The sequence below is a fragment of the Protopterus annectens genome, chromosome 3.part0, assembly GCF_019279795.1.
Source record: "Protopterus annectens isolate FY-2018-M chromosome 3.part0, PAN1.0, whole genome shotgun sequence".
Classification (NCBI taxonomy): Eukaryota; Metazoa; Chordata; order Ceratodontiformes; family Protopteridae; genus Protopterus; species Protopterus annectens.
Window position 1 is genome coordinate 248906278 of NC_056731.1, and position 27593 is coordinate 248933870.

The following is a 27593-nucleotide window of genomic DNA, read 5'->3' on the forward strand; positions in this document are numbered from 1 at the left end:
GACATCCTTTGGATCCGATGATTTTGTTTGTCTGACAGTTGGCTTAGAGGATTAATGAGTGCTTAACAAGCTGTCTCCTTTGGTACAAAGGTGCAAGGTTTGATTCTCTCTCTCAGTCTACAATAGCCTAAGTGTGTGACTTTGAGAAATTAAATTAACCAGATCATTGCTCCACAAAAAGAAAAATATATGCAAATAACTAAATTTAAACCATATCTTTTTTATTCTAGCTATTATCTTGGCTCATACAACAACTTTTTAAACATGTTTTTCCCATCTTAAAGGTTTTGCCCAGATTCCTTGAGCTAAGAAGTTCAGGGTTTGGCTAACCTTTTTCCTTTTGGGAAACATGGTGGTTGATTTGGAGAGTCTGTGGGCAAGGATTGGGAGCTGTCTTTCTTATAGTCTCAGGGTGAGGTTGAGTCCCTTCCTACCTTGCATCTGGCGGTCTTCAGCAGGCATGGAGTTCAGGATGGTCCACCTTATCATGAGTTCTGAGGACTGAAACTGGCTCTGCTTTTATGACCCATTATACAGGTTTACCTCAGAGATTTATGGCTGGCCATAGTTTGCCAACTCCTACTGGCTCCACTGTGGATTCTGTTTTTCTGTCCCTGGAGCTATGACCCGGGATCTAACCTGCCCTTTTTCTCTTAACGGGCTGCAGTTTGACAAAGTGAGCGAGATCTTCGCGCTCTCTCTCTCTCATTTCCTTTTTGTTTTTCAGTTACCAGGAGTTGCTCCAAACTAAAGTAGTCATTCTTTCATCAATGGTGTTCCAGTACGCTTTTCCGTTCAGAGTGCATGGGCAGAAGAAAGCATTCCAGTTCTTCCTTTGCACATCACATACAGGAGTGACAGAGTCTCCATTTTCTTTGGTGGTATCCCCTTCCTTTTCCCCCCTCTGGAACATGAGAGTTTCACTGGATGTTAAATCATAAATAAAAAATCCTAAGCAAAACAACCCAACAAAACTGTGTAATAAAACTTACACAATACAATACAAACAAGACCTGGTACCACATGAAAAAATATCACTTTAGAGGCATTTTAGTTAAAATCAACACTAGGTCATATGTTTGTCCAAAAATGAACAAATACAATAACCCACTTCATAAGAATAATAAAAACCAATGCAAAAAAGATAAAATGAACTTCTATTCTAACCCCATCATAGTCTAGCAGCTCTTAATTTAAGGATGCTACTAATGTTAATATTATCGTTTAACACAGTTTTGTTTAGGATTTTTTATTTATGATTTATTAGTGTTTTTATCACAAGTCAGATTCGTTAACAAATTTAACATTAATTTGTGGATATTTATAAATTAAAACACATTTGATGTTCATTGGGGTAGGTCACATGATGTATTGCTAAAGTATTTAAGAGCATTGATTCTGATTTAAAGTGTTCTGAAGAAGCCTGGTATTGGTACTAAGTGAAAGCGCTTAACCTGTATGTGTTTGCTGTATCGTAAGTTCCTGATTAAAAGAAACCTGTATGTGGTTGCTGTATCATACATTCCTGGATTGAAGGAGTTTTTTATACAAGAAACTGTTATCACTACTGGAGTTTTTACAAGTTGGTTTGCCGTCCTTGGCTTTGGTGGTTTTTTGCAGTACTGTGCTTTCTTTTATCCTTTTTCGAAGCATTGAGTGATCAGGATGGGTCCAGCAAGTCCTCCAAGTCTTCTATGTCTTCAGGGGACTCCAAGGAATCTAAAGTATCAAAAAAATCTAAACAAGTGGAAGATTCGGAGACATCGGCTCCACAAACTCCGGAGCCGAGTGTCTTTTCGTTTTGGAGCCGGCCCACAGTTCTGAAGCCGGTATCTGAGAGACCTGCATCTCCGCTCCTTCATTCAGCACCATTGGTGCACTCCTCCAGGTCTTCTGTCAGCCTCTCGGATTTCGATATGGACCGATTGGTGCAGAAGGTCTTACGGGCACCAGGCCTTGCTAAATTGTTGTCAGCTCCGACCCTAGCATCAGAACCGAAGACCACTACCCCGGATTTGACTGCTGCTTCTCCGAGCTGTTCTGGACCTTCGGAGCCAGAGGGGGCCAACCTGTTGATCGTAGAGCCTTTTGAGCTGAGACCTGCTCCGGTATCCTAGGTTCCATCTACTCTGACATCCTTGGCGCAGACTGGGGACTGTAGGAGCCGACACTCTCCTGTTGGGTCTGGGGAGTATAGTCACACCAACTTGTTAGTGCTGACTATTCCTCTCCGGGCTTCGGCTTGGATGAGCTCAGCTCCTACCTCCGTCTCGGAGCCTTGGTGCAGGAGGGGTTGGGGGGGTCCTTTGGGTCCTTCCAATCCTTTTCATCAGAGCCATGATGCCTTCGAAGCCATGAGGAGAGTCTTGTCCCCAAAGACTTCCACGACACCAGGTCTGGCTTCATCTTCCTCCAAAGCACCTGTATCCGCTTCTACTTCCATCATCCAGACTAGACTTAGAGAACCTGAGCCTCAGGTAGCCCCACAAGGTGCCCCCTGCTCTTCCGAGACCTCCCCAGAAGCTCCCACTGAGGAGATTCCCAGTAAGAGATTGTGTAAGAGGAGATACTTGGACTCCCCACAGGAGTCTTTCACATCTGACACTGAATTGGATGAGTCAGAAGGGTCCCCACGATCCCCCTCTGAGGATATCTCCTTTGCAGAGATACTCAAGATCCTTAGGCAGTGGGGTGATTGGCAGTCCAAAAGCCCTACTGAGGACGAGTCAGTTCTCCTGAAGGCTTTCGGATCTCAACCTTCCACTTCTTGGGTGTCTCCACCCTTCGACGAGCTCATGTAGCTAGTCTCTCAGAGGGCGTGGGAGTCACCGGAGTCCATGGAGCTTGTCCCTTGGAGGCCTAACAAACTTATTTCTGCCCCCGTAGATAAATCCTTTGTCCAAAGGAGTCCCTGTTAATGCCATGGTGGTGGCGGCAGCCACCAAAAAGGAGATGTCTGAGACTTCCTCGTCTATCCATCCTCCTAACAGAGAGTCTAGGATCATGGATAGATATGGGAAACGCATGTTTAGTTCAGCGACTTTTATACTCCGATCCCTCAACTACTTCACCCATTACACTAGGTTGCAAAGAGATCTCATTAAGGATCTAGGAGATACTGTTTAGGTTACTGTAGCTGCAGGGGCTTCCAATAAAGTTGCCACCCAGCTTGCTACCCTCAATTCCATTGTGAACTCGTCCATGTGTCTCATATCACATGCAGCTGATGGGACGAGTTGGGCAGCGGGTACAGGAATTGCTCTCAGGAGACATTCCTGGATGTGCTCGTGTTCCTTCGCGGAGCCCTTTAAGTCTTCATTCATGAACACCCCTTTTGATGGCTCATCTCTCTTTGGGCCTAAAGTGAAGGAAACGTTGACCAGGTGCGAACAGGAGGGAAAGACTCTGTCTGCCATCGGAGTCCGTTTTTCCACCTCTACTCAGCCTTACCCCAAAGGCCAAAAGGGAGGAAAGATGTGGTTACGAAAAGCCCAAGGAGCCTTTCAGGACACATGTGGTGAACCCCGTCTAGGGGCAGAGGAGGGGATAATAATGGAAGACACCGCCCTCGTGGCAGAGTGGGTCTGCAACACCATGGTGACAGAGAATACTTCTCTGGTCAACCCTACCAGCGCTTGTGAAAGGAGGCCTGACTGTCCTGCTCTGGAGGCAGTCGGCGATCGCTTATCATTGTACCCAGATGCCGGGCAAGATTTAACAAATGACTGCTGGGTACAAAGTATTATTTCCAGAGGGTATTTCATACTGTTCTCCACACCACCCCCACCCGCAAGGAGAATCCCGGACGTTCCACCCAGTTACAGGGAACAAGCAACTTTAGAGGTCCACAACTTGCTAGAAAAAAAAAAGAGTCATCCAGCTAGTCCCAGCAGACCAAACAGGATCTGGAACTTACTCAAGATTTGTTTTGGTTCCAAAGAAAACCGGGGACTGGAAACCCATTTTAGACCTCAGCAGACTCAACCAATTTGTGAAGAAAGAGAAGTTCCGGATGGTCACGCTACAGTCTATACTTCCCTTTTTAGGGACAGTTGGATGTGCTCGATAGATCACAAGCATGTGTACTACCACATAAAAATGGCCAGGCCATCCAGAGATCACATGCATTTCCAGCTGGGAGCTAATCATTATCAATTTCGAGCCCTGACCTTTGGTCTCACTACAACCCTCAGAGTGTTCACCAAATGCATGGCAGTGGTCACGGCTCACCTGAGGCATCTAGGATTCCAGGTGTTTCCGTACCTAGACGATTAGCTCCTTACCGCCACCACCAGGCATCAACTGATTCAGGCAAGGGAATACACTCTGACACTCTGCAATCACTTAGGCGTTACAGTCAACTCAGAAAAGTCTGCCTTGTTGCCATCACAGCATATCATTTTTATAGGGGCAGAGTTAGACACTTCAACCACCACTCTACAACTACCAATAGAGAGAGTCTTTTTCCTTCGCCAGCATGTCGGCTCATTGATATCGAAAGACAGAGCTCCAGCCGCGGAAGTGCTAAAAGTTTTGGGTTTGATGGCTGCAGCGATCTTGGCCATACCGTTAGCAAGGATGTATATGTGGATTCTTCAATGGCTGCTGTTCACTCAGTGGTCTTATCAGGAACTCCCAATGAATCACACAATTTTAATAACGAACACGTGGAAGAAAGACCTCCAGTGGTGGCTGACGTCTCTTCATGTAACCATAGGACGTCCCTTTGTACTACCCCCTCCAATAGCCACTGTGACCACGGACGCTTCCCTGATGGGGGGGGGGGGGCATTTTCAGGGAAAGACTGCCCAAGGCACATGGACGGATCAAGAGTCACATCTGCATATCAGTGTTCTGGAGATGAGAGTAGTCCTTTTGGCATTGCAGTACTTCCAGGGCTGTCTTCCCGTAGGAAAGATTGCAATTTAGACACATGATATGTCATTAGTCTAGTACTTGAACAAGCAGGGAGGAACCAGATCTTACCCCCTTTGCCAAGAAGCCCTCAGAGTTTGGCAGTGGACTGTATCCTCCCAGTGCATTCTGTTGGAAAAGCACATCCCGGGGAGATCCAGCATGATAGCAGACAAACTGAGCAGGGCAATCTTGTTGCCACGCGAGTGGTCCCTCAAGAAAGAGATTGCGGACAGGATTTTCCACAAATGGGGCCAGCCTTGCTGCAATCTTTTTGTCAGTCACATCAACACGAAATGCGGAAGCTACTTTTCCCTGATTTCCCCTCTGGGAGAAACCCCGAGAGACGCACTCATACACAATTGGCCCCCGGACCTCCTCTGTGCATTCCCTCCTATCCCGTTGATACCCAGATTTCTACAGAAAACAAAATCGCTGTGGAGGACCATCATTCTCATTGCCCCTCATTGGCTTTGGCAGATTTGGTTCCCATTTCTTCATCGTCATCTCTTGGAGGATCCATGGATTCTGGACCTTTTTCCGGACCTCCTGACGCATCCGTCAGGTGACCTCCATCCTTCCTTGCATTCACTGAAGCTAACAGCTTGGTTGTGCCAGTTCCTCTCATAGCCAGGCTTCATAACTTTTCCAATGAGACAAAACAGATTCTTTTGTCTTCCCGTAAGCCGTCCACCAGAAGATTATACCTTAGTAAGTGGAAGAGATTTTCCATATGAGCTGCTAAGCAGAACATTGATCCTTATCAAGCACCCTTGACGTCCATTTTGGAATTTTTGACTATGATCTTTAATAAAGGAGTGGCAGCCGCAACAGTTCGAGTCCAGTTGGCTGCTATATCTAACTTTCATCTCAGAGCTGACGGGCTGAACATAATATCTCACAAGTTGTCCAAGTCCTTTCTCAAAGGAACCTTTCACATGAGGCCTCCAGCGAAGACTCCTTACTCTCCTTGGAATCTAAATTTTATGGTAGCTCATATAATTCTTCCCCCGTTTGAACCAGTTTCATCTTGTGATCTCAAATTTTTATCGTGGAAAACCATATTTCTGGTAGTTATTAATTCTGCTCGCAGAGTGTCAGAACTTCAAGCTTTATCTATCAGCCCCCCCTTATTTGATTTTTCATGCTGATAGAGTTTCTCTTAGGACAAACCCCTCCTTTTTGCCCAAAGTTTGTTCAGAATCTAATATTAACCAAGTAATTGAGTTACCAGTCTTCTTCCCTTACCATTCCAATAAATTGGAATATATGCTGCACAAGCTTGATGTTCACAGACAGCTCAGATTTTATTTGGACAGAACAAAAGATATCAGGAAATCAGACCAGCTCCTTGTGTCATTCTCTGAAGCCAGAAAAGGTAGAACCTACCTGTGGCTAAAACAATGTTTTCTAAATGGCTATCTGATTGTATCACCTTTGTTTATTCAGCTGTTAATATGCCCTTACAGCACAAGATTAAAGCTCAGTCAACCAGAGCAGTTTCTACATCTTCTGCATTCCAAGCCAAATTGCCTGTTGATAACATTTGTGCTGCAGCCACTTTGTCTAAACCCTCATACCTTTATTACTCATTACAAAGTTGATAAGGCCTCCAGTGATATGGCTTATTTTGGGTCTATGGCGAGATTGAACAACTTCACATTAAGAAGTTATGTACTCACCATAACGTTCCATGTGAGTTGTTCCATCTCTCCTTCATTCTTACGTCCCTCCCTCCTTCCCCCGCCTGGCTGATAGTTGACCTAGATCTTCGTCCTCTTTATGAGAGAGTAGTCCAGTTATATGACTATGGTACACGCAGCAAACAAGATCTGAGGTAATTCCAGCAGTGCATCATGGGATAAGGGGCTTGGTCTCGAGCTACTGGTAAACCTCGAGCTTTGCAAATGGCTGTATCGGAGCCGATGGATCAGCTCCAAACCCATCAGTAAAGAATGAAGGCGAGATGGAACAACTCACATGGAACGTTATGGTGAGTACATAACTTTTTATTAACCCCCGCTTGTCCTTCTTTCCCTCATGTGTTCTCCTTAGATATGCCCATGCTTTACTGACTGCAACATTTTCTATTCCAGAGGAGGTTATATAATGACAGTTCCACACTATCATAAGTTCATGTCTATGGAGGATTCCAGATGCCTTCCAAACAGCTGATCCGAATATTAACTTAAGAGATATGCGTCCATACTGCTGTACTATCTCATGGACCCCAAGACTTTCTTCCTCTTCTTGATCGAGATCCATTACTTATTTCTCTAATTCTTTCTTCGACTCCAATTCTTAGGAAGATGTCAAGAAGTTCTCAACTCAACTATCTACTGCTTCACCTATTTTTCAAATAACTTGATGTCTCTCATCTCTTATATACAGGAAGACAGCTTTTAACCATTTAGACATGACCACCATTTTCAGTACAGTCCTGCTCGATGCTATTGTACTTCAGGTAGCTCCTTAAAATGTTTTTTTTGTTTAATGTTCCCTTGATGGCTCCTCCCTTTTTGGGGTGTCAGTGAATTATTTGCTGTTTTGCAACTAATACAATTAAGGAACAAGAACATAAATGCCACAGGAATTAAAACCTTTCGTCTTTCATCCATGTACTTCCAGCAAGATTTTAGAAATATGTAATGAGAAAGAAGGAGTCCACAAAAACAGGTCCCTCGATTCTCCTTTCTCTATATATCCCATCGGCATTCTGACACAGCTTATGGGCTGCCCACCTCTCAAATTTTGGGGGGAGTCTTGTCTCCTCTTCATCTAGACATCTGGGATAATTTCACAGAAAATTCTTGCAGTGGCAAAATAGGTTTCTACATCCCTCTCCCCTTTTATCAATTTAAAAAAAAAAGGGAAGAGAAAAAAAAAAACGTGGGTTCTGTGATCTAATTATTCTAGATTTCTATGTCAACTATCTAAACTCTGGATGCTTTACAGTTCAGTCCATCATGTCTCCTATGTACAAACCTTAACCAAGGTGTCCCTTATGCTTCTAAGATGCACAAAATCATCTTAAAATAGATGGGAATTCCAGGTCATCAAGAGATACAACACTGTCCTTTCCATTTACCTCCTTTCCCACACCCTGGCCCCCAGGGAACTTATTTAATGTCAAGCGGTCGAGTTAGCTCATATGTTACTAAAAATGTGACTGCTGTGTTCTTATAGTACTGGTTAACCATTCTCTACTCTGGCCTGCTATGAATGTATATTTGTCGAGGCTTACTTTAGTTTGCGCTTTCCCAAGTCCCTGAGCATAATGAAAATATAGTCACATCTGAACTGATTTACGTTTTAGCCATTTTTTGCTCAGAATCAGGGTTTCTTTCTTAGAAAGTTATTTAGCTACTATTACTCAGTTATGTGTTCACATTGAGAAATCGGACTTAAGACCTTCATTTAATCATTAATCCCCTTCTATAATCTCCAGCGACACAGTGGTCTATTCTTTACCAGGCTTTATCTTTCCACTCAACATACATCCGGTTTGATGAATGTTATATTTGTTAGACTTTCCAACCTCAAGACATATGGTAGGACAAAGCATTTTCCTTAATTCCTCAATTAACCACAGTTTTTCCTTCCAGTGCTCCCTTCTTATGGTAGGGATGTATGTGAAGTGGAGGATGGTCCATTCTTATGGTGCCCCCTGGAAGACTAAAGGGCTTGTCACTTCCCCAGTCATGACAGTGGTCCCTCTAACATTGCAAAGAATTTCTTTTTGTAGTACATATTCTGTACTACAAATCCTAGTGAGATTAGAGTTCAGATGGCCCACTGGTTTATCTCCTACACGTTTATCTCCTTCTACCATTGATCTAGAAGTTTCTGTACAAGTCATCAGGCTGAAGACCTCCATTAACATCCTTGGCCCCCACTTCTCTGGTCCCCCTTTTAAATGTAACATCCAGAATTTATATGGTTCAATTCAAATGACCTATCCTTTCTGTTGAAGACCAAGTATTTTAATCTCAATATGCATTTAACTAAATGCATGGCCAACTCTTTTCTCCCCAACCCTGAAAGACCCTTGAAACAATTAACAATTTTGATATAAAGATTCTCAGAAAAAAAAGGCTTTCATAACTCCAAGCCTTGTATGGCAGACTTACCTGTATTATCTTCCATAAAGTTAGAGTGTTCCCCCAGACCATTCCTTTCTTTATAGTCATATTGGCCTGGCCACAGAGACAATCATTCATCAGTCCAAGGTCTCTCTCTTGTGACCACCTAGAGCATCATGGTTGAATTTGCATTATCATTCTAAAGCTGTTACTACTTCATCAGTCTTCTTCTTGAGCCTCCTTTGGCAATATCTGTCCTAAGGTCTCTTCCTTAAAGATTCATACCTTTGTGACTTATAACAATTTGGACATTGTCTCCAGAAATAGTCCTCCATTGGTTCTGTAGTGCTCCAACATCTCCTTTCTATGAATCCCTGGCTTCCTCATCTGTTTTTTTCATAGAGTCTTTTGATAAATATCCTTTTTACAGTCACTTGATCAATAAATCATATCTTTCTGATACATCATAAAATGATCACGGTCTCCAGTAGTCGACCTTCTTTTTGTTCAACAGTGCTCTGATATATCCTTTTCTGAGGGCCTCCCAAGAGTTATGTAGCTGGGAAGTCTACCCATCAGTGAGGAAGAATGTAGAGGACAACATCAGATTTAGGAGTTATATACTTATTATAACTTGGCATCTGTGTTGATCATTTTCATTCTTCCTCACCTTCCCTCCCAACCATCTCCCAGCCTTATGTCTCCTGAAAGGATATTTGATGATATAGGAACCTTTTTTGGTTCCAGGTCTGAGTTGGAATTCTTGCATTATCTGTACTGTCTCTATAGATCTCTAGACAGCAAACTTGATCTTAGGAATTAGAGGTAGTGTAGTGGATTATTGGAAGAGGGAGGAGCTCTTGAATGGGATCTAAAGTCTGGAAAATGTGGTCAAATCGGATCTGATCATTGGATCCGTAACCCATCAGTTAGGAAGAATGAAAAAAGACAACACAGATGCCAAGTTATGGTAAGTACGTAACTTCTAATTATCATTATTGTTTATTTTGGCTTAATGGTTAGCACCTTATTATTGAAATGAATATTGATCTTTATCTGAGTATTACTGGGAATTTAGCCTTCATAAAGCATAAATAGTGTTTTTGTTGGATTACAAATTTACTAAGTTTTTAGTACAACAGATAGTGTACATCTTTTTTATATTCAAAGGATGCAGGAGTTAGCTGAGTGATACAAACCGACACTGAAGTTTTATATTCACCATGAAACAATCAAATTAAATACTTCAGTATAGTAAGCATTGATGTTATTACCATTATTGATGCATAATGATGATCTGTATTTCAAGATATAGGCTGCTCAACAAGTAGAAATTGTGCTTTGTTATGAAACTGTGTTAGTAAGATTCTTGTATACTAAAATATATGTGTTTACACCTGCATTGGTGTCTTATACTTTTAAATTATATATACCTTCTGATGACTATTAACTGGAATAATTAGTTTCATATTACAGAGGTAACAGTAAGTGAATAATAAGCAAACAGTAGTTGTAAAGGTGAAGTGTTATTGGCTTGTCCTGTTTAATAATCAAAGTCCCACTTGTTGTCAATCTCTGCCTTTCTTGAGTCTTTTTCTAGCAATGCAACTCTTTAGGAAGAAGTCATCAGTGTCTTTTTCAGGGGGAAATGTTTAGTACAAACCTGCCTATCAGAAATCCTGTTCATGGTTTGAACTAGTTTTAGCTTAGGATATTTTCCTGCTTCCCCTTTTGATACTTTAGCTAATGCAGAGTTGAGATTTTTGTCTGAAATATCTTATTTCTAGGTGCCTGGGGAAGCTGAGAGTCTTTCAAATAACACAGATATAGTTCCTTTGGATAACCACCATTGTGGTCAGTGTTGCAGCATTCAACTGTGAAAGTACAACTTCAAAAGCATAGGTGTCATTCAGCTCCTTCTCCTTTTAAGCAAACACATACTATACAGAGAAACATATGGCTTTGTAAAATTCCCGTAGTTTTCCAGCATTGTTACTCCCTGCATTAGTCATTTTATGACTGAAATATATGAATTAGTAAAATAGTTGCAATTCAAAATTGTATTTTATGCTTTATGCATTTACGTTATCCGTCTTATCAAAAGTCATTTCTGAATATAGCAAAATTTAGTGCATTTAAAATCAACCCTCTCATGGAAATTCACTCTCCTACACATCCCTCCCCCAGGCCTATCAGAGGAGAAATATAGAATCCTGATTTCCATATTTATGTTAGTAAAATTCTATATCTCTCTTAATTGGAAAAATAAGCACTTGTTATCTTGGGAAGGGTTCAAGACTCTGGCTATTAAACACCTTAAAGCACATAGATACTTGTTCCACAACATTAACCAGAAACCATATCTTAAAGAATATTGGAGAATGTTATTTGAACATATACTGAAATGAATATCTGATTACCATACTATCCTTTGTGTTTATTTTGGGCAATGTACAAATGTATATAGTTGCATATATAGCTTGTTTGTGTATGTTTGTCTAGTGTTATTTACTGTTAATGTTTGAATAGAAAAATAAAGACAATTAAAAAAAAAGAACATTTTGTGCATTTAGCAAATCATATATATGAAGCTTCATACACAGTTATTTGAATAAACTGTATGCAAGAAAACATTCAATGTTAAGTTGTCAATCTCGCCTTCATTCTTGCTTGATGGGTTCGGAGCCGATCCCTCGGCTCCGACTCGGCACTTGCTAAGCTCGAGAGTCACTTTTACCAGCTCGAGGCAGCCCCATATCCCATGATGCAAGGCGGTAAGTACCCAGATCTCGTTTGCCGCTTCGCTTATGAGGTCCTCCTTTTACCAGCTCCTGGTAAGTGATTCACTTTTTGAATATTTAAGCCCCTTTTTCTAAAAAAAACCTTTAATTATTAGTTATTAGTTAATTATTTACTTTTTGTGACAGAAAATCCCTGTCTTTTCTATTTTATTTTAGTCAAACTTTACCCATCCCATCCCCTTCCTGTTAGGGTGTGTGTGTTTGTTTATAGAAATACCTTTTGGTATTTTATTTAAGTTAATTTTTTGACTGGTGTGTGTGTGTGTTTGTGTAAGCACCATGTCAAAGGAGAGGGTCTCAGGTTTTAAGAAGTGTGACTCGTGCTGTCAGAAGATGTCTCTGACAGACGGTCACACTTCTTGCCTGTATTGCCTGGGGCCTCTTCACCTGCAGGACTCCTGTGCTATTTGTCATTCCTTCAGCCAGAGAGTCCTGCAGGAAAGACGCAATAAACTGATCCTTAGGGGCCTTCTTAAGCCGGAGGGCTCTCCGCTAAGTCGGCTCCATCTAAATCAGTTAAATATTCCAAGGCCCAGGCTTCTGTGTCTAAGCCTGCGGCCTCGGCTCCAACTCGTTCCGAGTCGAGATCGGCTCCGGCTGGAGCCGATTCTGGCTTAACAGCCTTCGGCACCGATGGCTATCGGTGCCGAATCTGTATCGACACTTCGTGTCGGCTCCGATCGGTTCCGACACCCATGTGGCACAGGCATCGGTGTCGGCTCCGACACCGTTACTTTGTGGCTGTATCGGCTCGGCTGGAGCCGATACATCGAGGCTTCCTGTCGGCTCCGAGAAGTCGGCTCCGACAGGATCTATAGTATCGGCTCCGATGGCTCATTCCCGGAAGAGGGCGGGGGCTCCTTCCCTGGGGCCGGTACTTTCGGCTCCGGCTTCACCTCTTCTATCGGAACGGAGCCATCGGAGCCGATCTTCAAGGTCATCCAGACTGTCAGATCATGACCTAGAGAGAGTGGTCAGTAGATTACTTAAGTCACAGGTACTGGCCCAAATGTTACACAGTCCGTCTCAACAGACGACTGTTGGTCCACACCCCGTTACAGTTCCTCCTTCAACTCTACCCCAGAGCTTGGAGTTGGAGTCTTCGGGAATGGTTACTGCTACGGCTGGAGGACGGATACCCCCTTCTGTTCCTTCAGCCTCTACTCTTATCTCCTCTTCGAGACCTTCCTTAGAGGGATTCGGTGGTCGGGCTTCCATGGTCTCCTCCGAGGGGGTGAGTGGCATCGGACCCTTGTCCGAACCCGCTCTTCCCCTTGGAGCCTCGGCCTTGGTGAGCTCCGCTCCGACATCTGCCTCGGAGACTTCCCTTTCGGTGGTTCCTGGAGTTCCTAGCTCTTCGGAGCGGGTTCTCTCGGACCTGCCTGGGAGGGGAGCATTCGAGGTGATGAAGAGTGTACTGGCCACTGGTATCAGTCAGCAGTCTGTTCCCGTAGCTCCTCCCTCTATAGTACCTGTTGACATCTCTGCCACTTCTCTTGCTACAGGACCCAGAGATCCTCCGCCTCAGGTTTCCCCATTGGGAATTTCCGCCTCTTCCGAGGATTCTCCTGATGTTTCGGGAGATCCTCCTAGGAAGAGGACTTGTAAGAGGAAGCATGTAGACTCCCGAGTCTGTCACTGGATACTGACTTTGATGAGTCAGAGGGATCCCCTAGATCCCCTCTGAGGATGTCTCCTTCTCAGACATCCTAGAACTCCTGAAACAGAGGGGAAACTGGCCCACCAACAATCCCTCTGAGGATGAGTCAGTATACCTAGAGGCGTTTGGATCTCGGCCCTCCACCTCCTGGGTGTCTCCGCCTTCGACCCCTCATGCAGGTTATTGCACGAAGGCGTGGGCAGCTCCTGACTCTGTAGAGCCAGTCCCTAGGAGGCCTTCAAAATTTATCACTGCCCCGTGTGACAAACAATTCCTCACTAAGGGTGTCCCCGCTGATGCCATGGTGGTGGCTGCGGCCACCAAAAAGGAACTTGCAGATCCTTCCGTGCCCGTCCATCCTCCTAATAAGGACTCTAGGACCATGGATAGGTATGCAAGCGGATGTTTTCCTCAGCGACCTTTGCTATGCTCGCTGAATTACCTATGTCACTTCACCAGACTCCAGAGGGATATCCTTAAGGAGCTGGGTGAGGTAGTTCAGGATCCTACAGCTGCAGGGGCTCAAGAAAAAATTGCTTTGCAGCTAGGAACCCTCAATTCCATTGCAAACTCCTCCATGCGGCTAATATCTTATGCTGCGGATGGAGCGAGTAGAGCCGCAGGTACAGGTGTGGCTCTTAGACGCCAAGCCTGGATGCGGCTATGTGATTTTGCGGATCCCTTTAAGGCGTCCTTCACAAATTCTCCCTTTGATGGGTCAGCTTTGTTTGGCCCTCAGGTGAAGGAAACCTTGACCAGGTGCGAACAGGACGGCAAGACTCTTTCTGCTGTTGGAGTCCGTTTTCCACCCCTTCTAGACCTTATGCCAAAGGGCAGAAAGGGGGGAAAATGTGGATTCGTAAAGCCCAAGGGGGCCCGCCCGATTCCCGTGGTCAGTTTACCCCTAAAAGCAGAGGGGTAACAACAACAGACGCGCTCTAGAGGCAGAGGGGGTCCAAAAAACCAAGGAAACAGGGAGCCTCTCTCTGACAAGCCTTTTCAGCATCCCTGAGGTGTTGCCCGGCTGTCCCTCCTTGGAGGCAGTCGGGGGAAGATTATCACTGTACCCAGAAGCCTGGCATTCCCTCACTCAAGACAGATGGGTACAGTCGATCATATCCAAGGGTTACATAATTCCTTTCGAGGAAAGTCCCTTCCCCTCAAGTTCCCTTCCAGATGTACCACCCGGTCTAAGGGAAATTGCAGAGTTGGAAGTTTCAAAACTACTGCAAAAAAGAGCCATTCAGCCAGTTACAAAAGACCATTCAGAGCCGGAATCTACTCAAGGTTCTTTTGGTCCCCAAAAGACGGGAGACTGGAGACCAATATTGGATCTCAGCAGACTCAACAAGTCTGTCAGGAAGACAAGATTCGAATGGTCACTCTTCAGTCAATTCTGCCCTTCTTACAGAAGGACAACTGGATGTGCTCAATAGATCTTCAGGATGCGTACTATCACATCAAAATTCACAGACGCCCAGGAGATTTCTCCGCTTCGGCTGGGGTCCAGTCATTTCCAGTTCAGAGCCCTGCCCTTTGGTCTCACTACAGCCCCAGAGTGTTCACCAAATGCATGGCAGTGGTCACGGCTCACCTGAGACGACAAGGATTCCAGGTGTTTCCGTATCTCGACGACTGGCTCCTGTCAGCCACCACCAGGCATCAGCTTATACAAGCCAGGGATTACACAATAGACCTTTGTTCTCATTTGGGCATCTCAATCAACTTCAAAAGTCATCCTTATCGCCCTGCCAGTCTATTACCTTCATAGGCGCAAACTTAAACACTGTTCGGATGTCAGCTACCCTTACAGATCAAAGAGTTTCAGACATTCAAAGTCATGTCAGGATCATTCTGGCCAACAAGAAAGTACAGGCCAGAATGGTTCTAAAGGTATTAGGTCTCATGGCTGCGGCCATTACTCTTCTTCCCCTGGCTCGATTCTACATGCGCCTTCTTCAGTGGATGCTGTTCACATAATGGTCATACCAGCAACTTCCAATGCGTCACCAGATTCTGGTGACGCAGACATGCAAAGAGCATCTTGCTTGGTGGATCACATCGCCTCAGGTTCACCAAGGCAGGTACTTTGTACCCCCATCCCCGATAGCCACTGTCACCACGGATGCCTCCCTGATCGGGTGGGGGGGTCATTAGCAGGGCAGGATGGTTCATGGGACGTGGCAGCCGTTCGAGTACCATCTGCACATAAATGTCCTGGAGATGAGAGCAGTGCTTTTAACGTTGCAAGCCCTCAACGACTTTCTTCCCGTAGGGACAATTGCAGTCCACACAGACAACATGTCTGTAGTTTGGTATATCAACAAACAGGGCGGAACCAAGTCCTACCCCTTGTGTCGAAGCGCTCAGACTATGGCAATGGGCCATCTCCTCTCATCGGTTTCTGGTAGCAACGCATATCCCTGGGAAAACCAACATTGTAGCGGACAGATTGAGCAGAGCTATTCTCATGCCTCACGAGTGGTCTCTCAAGCAATCTATAGCGGAAGAGATTTTTCTGGAATGGGGTCGTCCATGTTGCGATCTTTTTGCTACTCCCCAAAACAGCAAATGTCCAGACTTCTTCAGCCTCTTCCCTCTATCAGGCCATCCCCCAGAGACGCTCTGACCCAGGATTGGCCCCAGGGACTTCTTTATGCCTTCCTCCATTTCCCCTGATCCCTCAGGTGATCCAGAAAGCTACCGCTTTGAGAGCCAAATTGATTCTCATTGCCCCTTACTGGCCTCGACAAGTTTGGTTCCCGTTCCTCCATCATCACCTTTTGGTGCAGCCGTGGCATCTGGACCCAGTGCCAGATCTTCTGATTCACCAATCGGGTCAGCTGCACCGGTCAATCCCTTCTCTCAACCTCACAGCATGGTTGCTCCACTTCCTTCCTTAGCCAGGCTTCCTTTGATCTTTAACCCAGTTAGAGACATCATAGTAGTTTCGCTAAAATCCTCTACCAGGAGGATTTATACAAGCAAATGGAACGTTTCTCTTATTGGGCTAAGGCCCAGAATATTGATCCTTTTACTGCCCCTGTTCAGGCAGTCCTGGACTTCTTAGCGGAGATTTTCATGCAGGCTCCTCTTCTTCCACAGTCAGAGTTCAATTGGCTGCTATTTCCAATTTTCATGTCGGGATAGCAGATCATAATATTATGTCCCATAGGCTCTGCAGGGCCTTCTTGAAAGGAATTTTCCTACTAAAGCCTCCAATCAGGAATCCTCCTCCTCAGTGGGATCTAAATTTAGTGCTGACATCCTTGATTCTTCCCCCTTCGAGCCAGCTGTTTCTTGTTCCCTGAAATATCTTTCTTGGAAAACTTTGTTCCTAGTGGCTATTACATCTGCCAGGAGGGTGTCTGAACTTCATGCTCTTTCGGTTCGACCCCCCTATTTGGTTTTTCACAAAGACAGAGTATCTTTGAGAACTAACCCAACCTTTTTACCTAAGGTCGCTTCAAAGAACAATTTGAATCAATCCATTGATCTCCCTTTATTTTTCCCTAACTATTCAGATAGAGCTGAACAAAAGCTACATTATCTTGATGTCCACCGTCAACTTAGATATTATTTGGACAGAACAAAAATTTAGAAAATCTGATCAACTTTTTGTTTCCTATGCGGATAATAAAAAGGCCTTCCTGTTTCTAAAGAGACCTTGTCCAGACGACTTTCTACGGTCATCTCTGAAATTTATACGCTCAGGGGAAAACAGCTGTGCTCAAAACCTAAAGCACATTCAACTAGGAGCTTAGCTACTTCTACAGCTTTTCAAGCTAGACTTCCTTTGGACACTATTTGTGCAGCCGCCACTTGGGCCACTCCTCACACTTTTGTTTCCCATTACAAATTGGACTTGGCCTCCAGGGACAGAGCCAGTTTTGGCTCTACAGTCCTCAAGAGTTTGTTCCATTGAGCCACCCAGGATAGAGGTGCTAGGGACGCGGTCCCATCAAGCAAGAATGAAGGCAAGATTGACAACTTAACATTAAGAAGTTATGTACCTACCATAACGTTCCATGTTAGTTGTCTTCTCTCGCCTTCTTTCTTGCGACCCTCCCTCCTTCCCCCTGGCCTGGACAGACCTTGTTATAAGAAACTGTTATGCTGAAGACCATTCAGACCTGGTCCTTCTTCCATCTGTAAGTTTTCTTTCTTCCTTTGGGAAGTATTTTATGCTTGGTGCTTTTGCCCTTTGTCAGCAAACGAGATCTGGGTACTTACCGCCTTGCATCATGGGATATGGGGCTGCCTCGAGCTGGTAAAAGTGACTCTCGAGCTTAGCAAGTGCCGAGTCGGAGCCGAGGGATCGGCTCCGAACCCATCAAGCAAGAAAGAAGGCGAGAGAAGACAACTAACATGGAACGTTATGGTAGGTACATAACTTCTTATTAAGATAAATATATTTTTGCGACTATGCCCTCTACAACCTCCATTATTAAATATGCTAAATCTGACGATATGCTGCCCTGGAGTAGGGGGTGTAGTTGCTATGCTGGGTCTTTTTAATAAATGAGGTATTGGAGACAGAGTTCCTTACAATGAAGAGTTCAGAAGAGTGAATCCCTATGCAAAACCTATGATTTTAGTTTATGTAATGAAAATGATGGTGTTATTAATTTTCTAGAGTGTAGTCTTACATTTTTTTCCAAGTTCACACCCCACTGTCTGCCAATAAGCCCTCCCAGCCCTCTCAGATGTGAAGGAGCAACTTTTTTACTCATTCCAAGTTATGCTACTTAAATTATGTATGCAAGGCAAAATTGTCATATGCGCCTGTCAAACTGCATCTTTTCTTTTGTTTACCAATTATTCCATAAATTTCTTCAGGGCAGTTTTTTTTTAAATACAGTAAACTCAGTTAACTGGCACCCATGGGGATTGGTAGCTGCTGGATAACTGTAGTTTCTGGTTGCTTCAGAGTTACTATTGAGAATAGGTCTGACTAATACTGTACCCTGTACTATTTGTTTGGTTTGACTTGTTCTCAGGTTGGGGAGAGAGAGAATTAATTCCTATCTTCCTTTTTAAAATTAAAAAAAACATAAGATATGTTTTTGCGTGGGTAAAACACAAAGTGCAGCACATGAAAATTGTACTGTATTTCTTCGATATTTGTTTGCAGGTTGCTTGAGGTCTGGTTAACTGAGAGTTTACTGTAATGCACATCTTAGATCTCATGGAGCACACCATGTTCTGCTTCAGAACAAAACCAGCTTGTCTAAAAAACATCAGGTTAAACAAATCTACATTTTTCATCCTGACAAAAAAAAAACCCTCACAATTATGTCTGGAAGAATAATTTCAGAACTAAATTCTTTTACATGTAAAAGACCTTGCACATTTTTTTCACAGTGAAGCATTTACTTAAATATATAGTCATCACTTATGTTTAAGGCTGTGTCTACTGTTTCTTTGAGCCATTCATTTTAACTCCCTCTGATCCCTCAAGTTCAAGTTTACTTATACGCTTATGACCAAGCACAGGTACCTGTAAATTCATAAGACAGAAACAGGGATTATAATGCAAGACAAATAGTAATAACATGAAATATAAAATAAACAGAACTAGGCTAAATTCATGGTAAAAAAGATATGAGTAGTATTTTTCTAAATATGAAAACGTAAGAGCATTTTTTTTTTCTTTCTCTGGAGCCCCTCAGGTTGACTTTCAGCTACTCTTCTCTTTCCCACAGATCCTACTAATTTCCAGGTACAACCTAACAGGAAGGAAAGGGACTGGGAAATCTCTTGACATAAGTATTACTCTCTGAGTGACACATTTTTGTGGGTCGGAAGGGAAGCACTGAGTGGAGCCGGAGCCAGTAGTGTCACATAGGCTGACTGGTTTGCCAGGGCTTGAACCCCAAGCCCTACTCTCAGCATACTGACATGGTTACTTTTTGCTGGGTAGACAAAGAGGGGAAGTCTGTGAGGGCATACCTGCCCCAGGATCTTGAGTAGACACTCCTTAGCTGTCTTGCTTGTCCAGCCTGGTGAACTCTCCAAGCTACAGCCTCCACCAGGGCTCATTGATACATCTGCCTTCACCAGCATGCATCCTCCCACTTGGAATGGTCATGCTTCTCATCCCTACCACCTTTGTCAGATGCCCATGTTGCTAATTTCTACCAGGTCACCTGGTTTATAGTCATAGCTTTATCCCTTTCAAGAACTGGAGGAATACAAGACACTGTCTTCCGCATATGTTGTTGCTCTGGAGAATGTTAAAGCATTTTCTAGGAAAAGCCAAACTTTTTTAGACAAGCTGACCATCTTCTTATGCTTTGTCTTGAAGGGCTAAAATGGCCATCTTGTGTCAAAACAGGTTTTACATAAATGGTTGGCTCATTGTGTTTTTTTTTTTTTGGGGGGGGGGGGGGTTAAGAGAAGTATAATAAAACTTTGAAGGGATTTATTGTTGAATACTCTGTTAGATCTGCACATTCCTGTGCATACATGTATTAGAAATGTTTCAGATTTGGTTATATTTGAAGCTGGTACTGAGACTAATGCGCAAGCATTACAACTTATACACACATTCCAGGGGTAAAACAAGTCGCTTCACAACTGTACTTCAGAGAATTCAGTTACTTCCAAGTACCCTGATTTAAAGCTGCTGTGGATTTTGTAAGTTATAATTTATTGTTGCATTGATGTTTTTCAAGGCTAGTTCAGTTGAACAAAGACTCATTGTAGCATCATTTTTTTAAGCACAAGCAAACGAAACCAGAAACAAAGTCAAATAAAACACCAAAATCAGGAGACAATAAAATCAATCACGAGACGGCCGCTTAGCGCTTTCACTCACTTTAATGCAACTGAGCTTCTTTAGAAAAATTGCCTCACACACTCCATTCATTTAAATATAGTGTGTCACTACATCACATGACTTAAACCTTAATTGATCAGTATAAAAATATATAAATATAAAAATATAATTATAACCCGAAGTACCGAAAAGTCTCAAAAAGCCTTCACGAATAGCCCCCTTAATGATAGAGGCAAGCTGGTCCGAAAAACCAGCAGAGTCTTCAGGAGTGACATGTATCGTGAGATTCAAATTGCTGTCCTGTGTAGATTCGCCTCCAGTCATGGTGTACACCAACAAAAAGTTAAGCACAAGCAAACGAAATCAGAAACAAAGTAAAATAAAACACCAAAATCAGTAGACAATAAAATCAATCACGAGACGGCAGCTTAGTGCTTTTACTCACTTTAATGCAACTGAGCTTCTTCAGAAAAATTGACTCACACACTCCATTCATTTAAATATAGTGTGTCACTACATCACATGACTTAAACCTTAATTGATTAGTATAAAAATATATAAATATAATTATGTGTTTATATATAACTTCACACACATAAAAATCTATGTTTTGTTGTGTAAAAGAACATTTCAATAATATTATCTCAAACAAACTAAAAATAATAATGTGTTAGAGAGAGTTAATTATGATTTATTTACAGGGGATTATAAGACATTACTTGAGTGTCGTGAAAGTTTATGGCAAATATTTTTGATAGCTGATCAAACACCTGGCCTTAACGGCACTATCAATATCAAGTGTTTTTTGTTATTAGCAAAGCTTAGATAATTATTATTATTTTTAGTTTGTTTGAGATTATATTATTGAAATGTTCTTTTATACAACAAAACATAGATTTTATGTGTGTGAAGTTATATACAAACGCATAATTATATTTTTATATTTATATATTTTTATACTGATCAATTAAGGTTTAAGTCATGTGATGTAGTGACACACTATATTTAAATGAATGGAGTATGTGAGGCAATTTTTCTGAAGGAGCTCAGTTGCATTAAAGTGAGTGAAAGCGCTACGCTGCCGTCTCGTGATTGATTTTATTGTCTCCTGATTTTAGCATTTTTTTATTGTCTCCTGATTTTAACATTTTTTTTCTTATAAATGCTATATTTATATAGCTGCATAATTATTTGATTGCAGAATGTGTCAGTAGTGCAGTGGTTTACTGTTTAAATCGTTTGAATATGAGCATGTTGCTCTTGCTCAAAAGAACAGATATTGGAGCAAGCTGATCATGGTTGTAGGAGGTATGCATGCCAGCTTACATTACTACTAATTTTGGCATGATACCAGCCCTGGACTTCACAAAGGGAAAACTACAGATGTGGAAAAATCTGGATGGAATTTCTGCTGCTTTGCTGGAAAGTAAGCTCAGCTATAATGATTTATTGTTAAAGTGATCTCTTTCAAAGATCTGCCATTATGGCAAGTGTCTTCTTATATATGAACTTTCACTGAAGGATTCACTGATAGAATTATTGCTTTTGTAACTTTTATATGTACAGTCTTTTTCTGTAAGTCGTAATATTTCATTTTTTACTAAATTAGAGTTGAAATTTATTTGATAGTACCACACAGTTCATTACCTCGACATTTAGCATTTTGCAGCTTTTCTTCAAAGCTGAAGAGCTGTAATGAAATCATAACTATTCTGTATCATATTTATTCTAGGAAGAGCCTGTTGTGAATCATATGGCTGCCAAGATTGTTGAAAATGTGTGTACTACAGTCTCTGTTCAAGCTGAAGGGTTCATCACTGGAGAAATTGGTCCAATGCTTTGGTATCTCTTCACACATTCTACTGTGGATTCACTGAGAGTCACAGCTATTTCAGTAAGTAGTTGGATGGATTTGTACAATTTCTGATTTGATCTAAAAGTCAAACAACTTCTTTTGCATAAAACAGAAATGCTGCTGCTGTGGTAGTTGGACTATACATTGTATTTTTTGTGGCCCTTATTTACATCATACTTTAAACTGTTCATTGCTCATATAACTAGAACTGTTTTGTATTAGCACCACCCATCAAACTCATACAATAGCCATCTACCTGGTTGCTAACTTTATACTGTGGAAACCTTCAGCTGAGTCCTAAAATTGAAACCTTTCTTACATAATTAAATATGTTAAACACATTTTTCATGGGTGATGTGTTCTTCTTATGTGTGTTAAACACCTCATAAAATGTAAATATTTCTTAATACTTTGTGTTAGAGTTTCCTTGCTGGCTGTAAATATGTCTCATTCTTCTCTTTATCTTTTGATCAGATCAGTTCATTTTAGCTGCAACAGTTACCAAACTTAATCTGTTATTTAAACAAAGACACATTGCTGTGCATTTAACATCTTAAGACAACAACATTTCAGTAGTGAAACTTGGAGAACCTTTAAATAATTGCATTTACCGGCAAACTTTCATTTGTGTTATGAAAATAAAATACAGGAAAGAGACAGAGAGAGTGAGAGATTCAATTTGAATGAAGAAAGAGGGCAACATCACTAATGTTTGCTCATTAAAGAGATGTGAAACTGCTACATCCATGGAATATTCAGCCTGCTTGAATGTACTTATCAAGGCTGCTTACTTTATCATATATGTGTCTTTTTAAATAAACGCAAATACCCCTATTCAGAAGTATGTTAAATCTAAAGTGTAGCAAACAGTTCCATTAAAATTACTAGATTAGGTTGCATTAATTAATACTGCTTTGCGTTTAAAAATATTTGCCAAGCACTTTTATTATGCTTGCATATTTTAACTTACCAAGTAGATAAATAACACAGTGACTATTTTTGGAATTCTTGATTAATGTTAAAACATGTTGCAGTAAAAGGTATATTTAATGTTTCTTGCATTTTAACAATTTTTATTCATTAAAATGCACATATTTCAAACTGTTTTCTGTAAGAGAAGTGAGACAGTCTAATGTACGACATTGCAGTGCAATAATCATACTCCTTAATTGCACTGTAATGTACAACCTTTTATATTCAATTGTTTACTTCATTATCCACACTTTTTAGGTATATTTAACAAGTCTAATGATAGTGGAATTATTTTTCCCAGTGTTGTTATTGTTTAATATTATTAGAAAATAATACATGATGATGGGACCTTTTCCTAACACACAAACACACACACAATGTAGTATTCAACAGTCTAGTCATAGTAAAGACCTAGTGACCTGCATTGGGTTGGTAATAGGTGGAGTGCTTCTTCTGGATTAAATTATTGAAATTGTTAGCATCTCAATGGGTTTATACACAATTCTGCAGTTTCCTTTAAAGATGAAGCTAACATGAATTAGTAAGAATAAGTACGCTTAATGTTAGTATCTCAAGTGATTGACAGCTCTTAACTTTGACATCCTTTACTATAAGATGATTATATACTTTGGTATTATACAGTGCTGTCCTGTCAGTGAAGGATGGTGCTTTTCATATCATAAACCAGATCATCAACATTCTGTGGCAGTCAGCCATCTTTATTACTGGCTTCTGTGTTTCTTGAGTTTAACTAGCTGAAGCTTCAATTAGACAAAAAATAAGATGAAGATTCAGCTCATCAGAACATCTAAATCTGCATTTTTTCAGGGTACAAGCTCTCTTGTATCCACCCAAAGGTGGATGCCCACCTTACTTAAATATTTTAACTGTGTTGTTATGCAACAGTGGAGAAAAGTTGAAAAGGTCACATGTTTACACTGAGTCAATACCTGCACCAAATAGAGCTGTGAAGTATAGATTTAAAATAAAAAGAGGTCGAGAAAGATTGGATTTTTGTTGACTTTCTTAAACATGTGGGGGGATTGACAGTCATCTGCCCCACTTCATGTCGTTGATGTTGGAAGGTTACTGAAGGAAAAGAAACCAGAAAAAAGAGAAAGTAACTGCAAGCAAAACAATTTTTGTAATTAACAGTATTTATATAAAACATTTCATGATATAAATTGCATGTTACATAGTAAAGTATTTTTAGTAACTGTTGTGTATGATGAAGATACTAATGTAAATAAGTACTTTTTTCCTTCTTTTAGTTTTAAGAAGTGTAGGCATTACAGTGTAGAAAGTGAAGAAAGACTGGAGAAAGGCACATTTGAGTTAATGGACTGTAATCTTGGGCTGTTGGGGTGAGGGAAGCAGTGTAAACGTGCATTCAGTATAATATAATATATGTACAGTTGAAATGTTTTCTTTTACCTTTGCATAGTGGTGCTGCGGTAGTGTTGTCACCTCACAGCAAGACGTTGTCGCATTCGATTCTCAGCTAGAGCGTCTTCTGTGTGGAGGCATGCGTGAATGGGCGTGCCTTCGTTGAAGGTTGTGCGTCAGGGCTGGTAACTTGGCACATAAAAATCCACTATCAAGCATTAGCGGACTGGAGTTCCGCTGTGGTGAACCTTGGCCGGGATAAGCCGAAAGACACAACAACAACAACAATAGGTGAACATCTGTATTAATGCCATTGGTTTAATATAATGACATGTTGTTTTGTTCAAGCAAGTGCTTTTTTTTAAATAAGAGATTGCAATCTTATGAATAGTCTTCCTTTAACAAATGAATGTCCAGTGTTAGTGGCGAAGAAACATGATTGTAAAGTGATTATGTCTATAATAGCTGAAAGAATGGCAGAAATGGCCAAAATAGATAGAAATGGATCAGTGTGGTTTTGTGGAATGAAGGCATACACTTGACAACAGCAGCAGAACAATGATGATCTAAAGAGAAGCATAAGGTAAGAAAATACCACTGTTGCTAGGTCTTCATGCAGAGAAAGTATTCAACAGAATAATCTGGCATTTTTGAGTAAGAAAATAGAAGCATTTGCATTCCATGATATAGTAAAGTACATGCCAGTGCAATCCTCCTCCCTTTGCAGTAGTCCCTTGCTACTACAAATCTACCATTACTATCTTTTTCCCTCTTCTATCACTATTGGATTTCATCTAGTAATTAGCATAAGTACTCCCCTTTTCCTTTATCATTGATATTCTACCGGATATGCATCCTGAAATCATTTTATTATCAAATTCTCATGATCATTTCTTTCCACATATGTCTCCTGTAGCATTGCTATTTGCACTCTGCATTTCTTTCTTTTTTTTAAACAAGAAACATCTTTATTAAATTATTGCATATGACATAGGCAATCATAAATTTATATAAATGAAAACAAACCATACTGACATAATTTTAGTTGCGAACATTATACTTCACAAACCATATGGACATAATTGTAGCTGCAATCATTGTATATCACTTATAATTTATCCATTCATTGTCAGTCAGACATTACATAGCACATTCAAATCCAATCTTCTTTGAAACCTTGTTCCTCCTCTGCATGTTCTGACAATTCTCATTTTTTCTTGTGTATTTTGCTCCTACCCTTTTCTAAAGATCCCAGTTCCAGTTGTTATATATCTGTTACTATATTCACTACTTTTAGTAAAGGTGGTTTATACTTTGATTTGTGTTTTCTAGTAATTGCTTTTTTGGCAGCCATCATAATTAGACTCAGCAAGGCCTTACTGTGTCTAGGCAATTCTGATTCTGTATCTCAGCTCAAAAAAAAAATTCCTTAGTTACACCAATTTGCTCACCCAGTACCCTCTGCAGGGAATCTTTAAAGTCTGCCAACTCACTACACTATTATCTTTTGTTTAGTTGCTTCTCGCATATCCTTAGCTGCCACACCAGAATCCTTTTAATCTATACTCCTAACTACTTCATTTTATCATGTCCCCATCAATATGGATATTGCTGAACCAATTCATGTATGGGTACATAATTTACAGCTATTGCCTTTGCTTTAGCTCCATTAATTTTGTATCCCAAAAAGATTTGAAACTGCCTCAAAGTGTTCCACAACACTGAAATGTCCTTTTCTGGTATTATTGGCTATAAAATAACATCATGTGCAAACAGAGCCAGATTTTCTTGACTACTATACCAATAATATCCTTGAATTTCTGAGTCTCTTATTTTCTTTGAAAATTATTTTAAATATTGCAAATAACAAAGGGGAAAGAGGACACCCCTGCCTGGTTCCTCTGCTCAAGCAGAAATTACCAGAGAGGAACCCCACTCTCTATATTTTTTACCTCCGATCCCTCATATCTCCTCCTAATCAACCTTATAATTTTATTAGGGAATGCAAATGCTTTCATTGCCGTGTTCATAAACTCCCAGCTTACTCTGTCAAATGCTTTCTCTACATCAAGACCCACCAATAACAATGGCATTTTCTTAGATTCATCTTCCTTCTGCATCATTAGTGTTCTGTTAATTTTGTCAGATGTTTGTCTCTCCTTCACAAAATCACAATGATCTATGTCAATCAATTTTAGCATCACTTTTGCCATGCTTTTAGCCATTATGGACATAAATACTTTATAATCATGGTTTAGGATTGAAATGGCCTTGTAATGAAGCTGGATCTGATGCCCTGTTTTTCCTCTTCTTTACTTCTTTTCCTTGTCCTTTTTTAAGAAATGTAATCACTGCAATGTAAAAAAAAAAAAAAAAGAAAATAAAAGAAGGAGAAAGGTCTGCTCAAAATAGTATGACAAGAAAAAATTATGTGCCTTTTCTGATTCTTGCATAGGGGAATGACTGGATTAATGCTTTTGGCTTTATCTAGTAACAAGTTTTAAAATAAAGCAAATAAATGGAAAAACATTGAATGTAATACAGCTCTCTTCTAGTAAATAAATAAGCAAATACTTGAAGAAGCAACTCTGTATCTGATTATCATGTCTCTATGGAGACAATCTGATAAAGAGCAATAAAAATGGAAAACCTCTTTCTTTGAATGACTTTCTTTCAGTTGCTTGGAGATGATGTTTTCTGAAAGCATTCAAGTGTTTTCTCATTTTGGGAGAGCAATATAGATAAGACAAAACCAGACAGCACTTAGTAGAAGCACAGGTGGTGTACCAATCGGTCTCAGCATAGATAACCTTCATTTTAGGCTAATCCAAGTCTATGAGTGTGGCTGTTAGTTTGGGACAATTGTTCCTATTAGGAAGGTAAAATCTCAGTATTTGAAGATGTACATAGCTTTGTGTGTTAATATTAAGTTAATAGGTCTTTGGGGTGTATTGGGGTGTATTTGTTTTTTTGTATTTTCAGTAAAACAAAAACAATTTGTAAAATGTGGCATAGGCTCAAATGGAGATGACAAGAAACAAGTGTATAAAAGGTCAACTTGCCAAACATTAGTAGGGGCATGTAACACAAAAGCTGGAACTAGATACTTAACAAAAAAGCTGTTGCAAATAAAAGGTGGGAA

General features: G+C 41.0%; 1 protein-coding gene across 1 annotated transcript in view; it reads left to right on the forward strand.

Moving 5' to 3' along the window:
- The window catches only part of ULK4 (unc-51 like kinase 4), a 4087308-nt gene that overhangs the window by 1557003 nt on the left and 2502712 nt on the right, over nt 1–27593 (forward strand). Inside the window, exon 20 of the mRNA XM_044064733.1 lies at nt 21971–22132. Coding sequence (XP_043920668.1) covers nt 21971–22132 — 162 coding nt within the window. The remainder of the gene's footprint in view (nt 1–21970; nt 22133–27593) is intronic.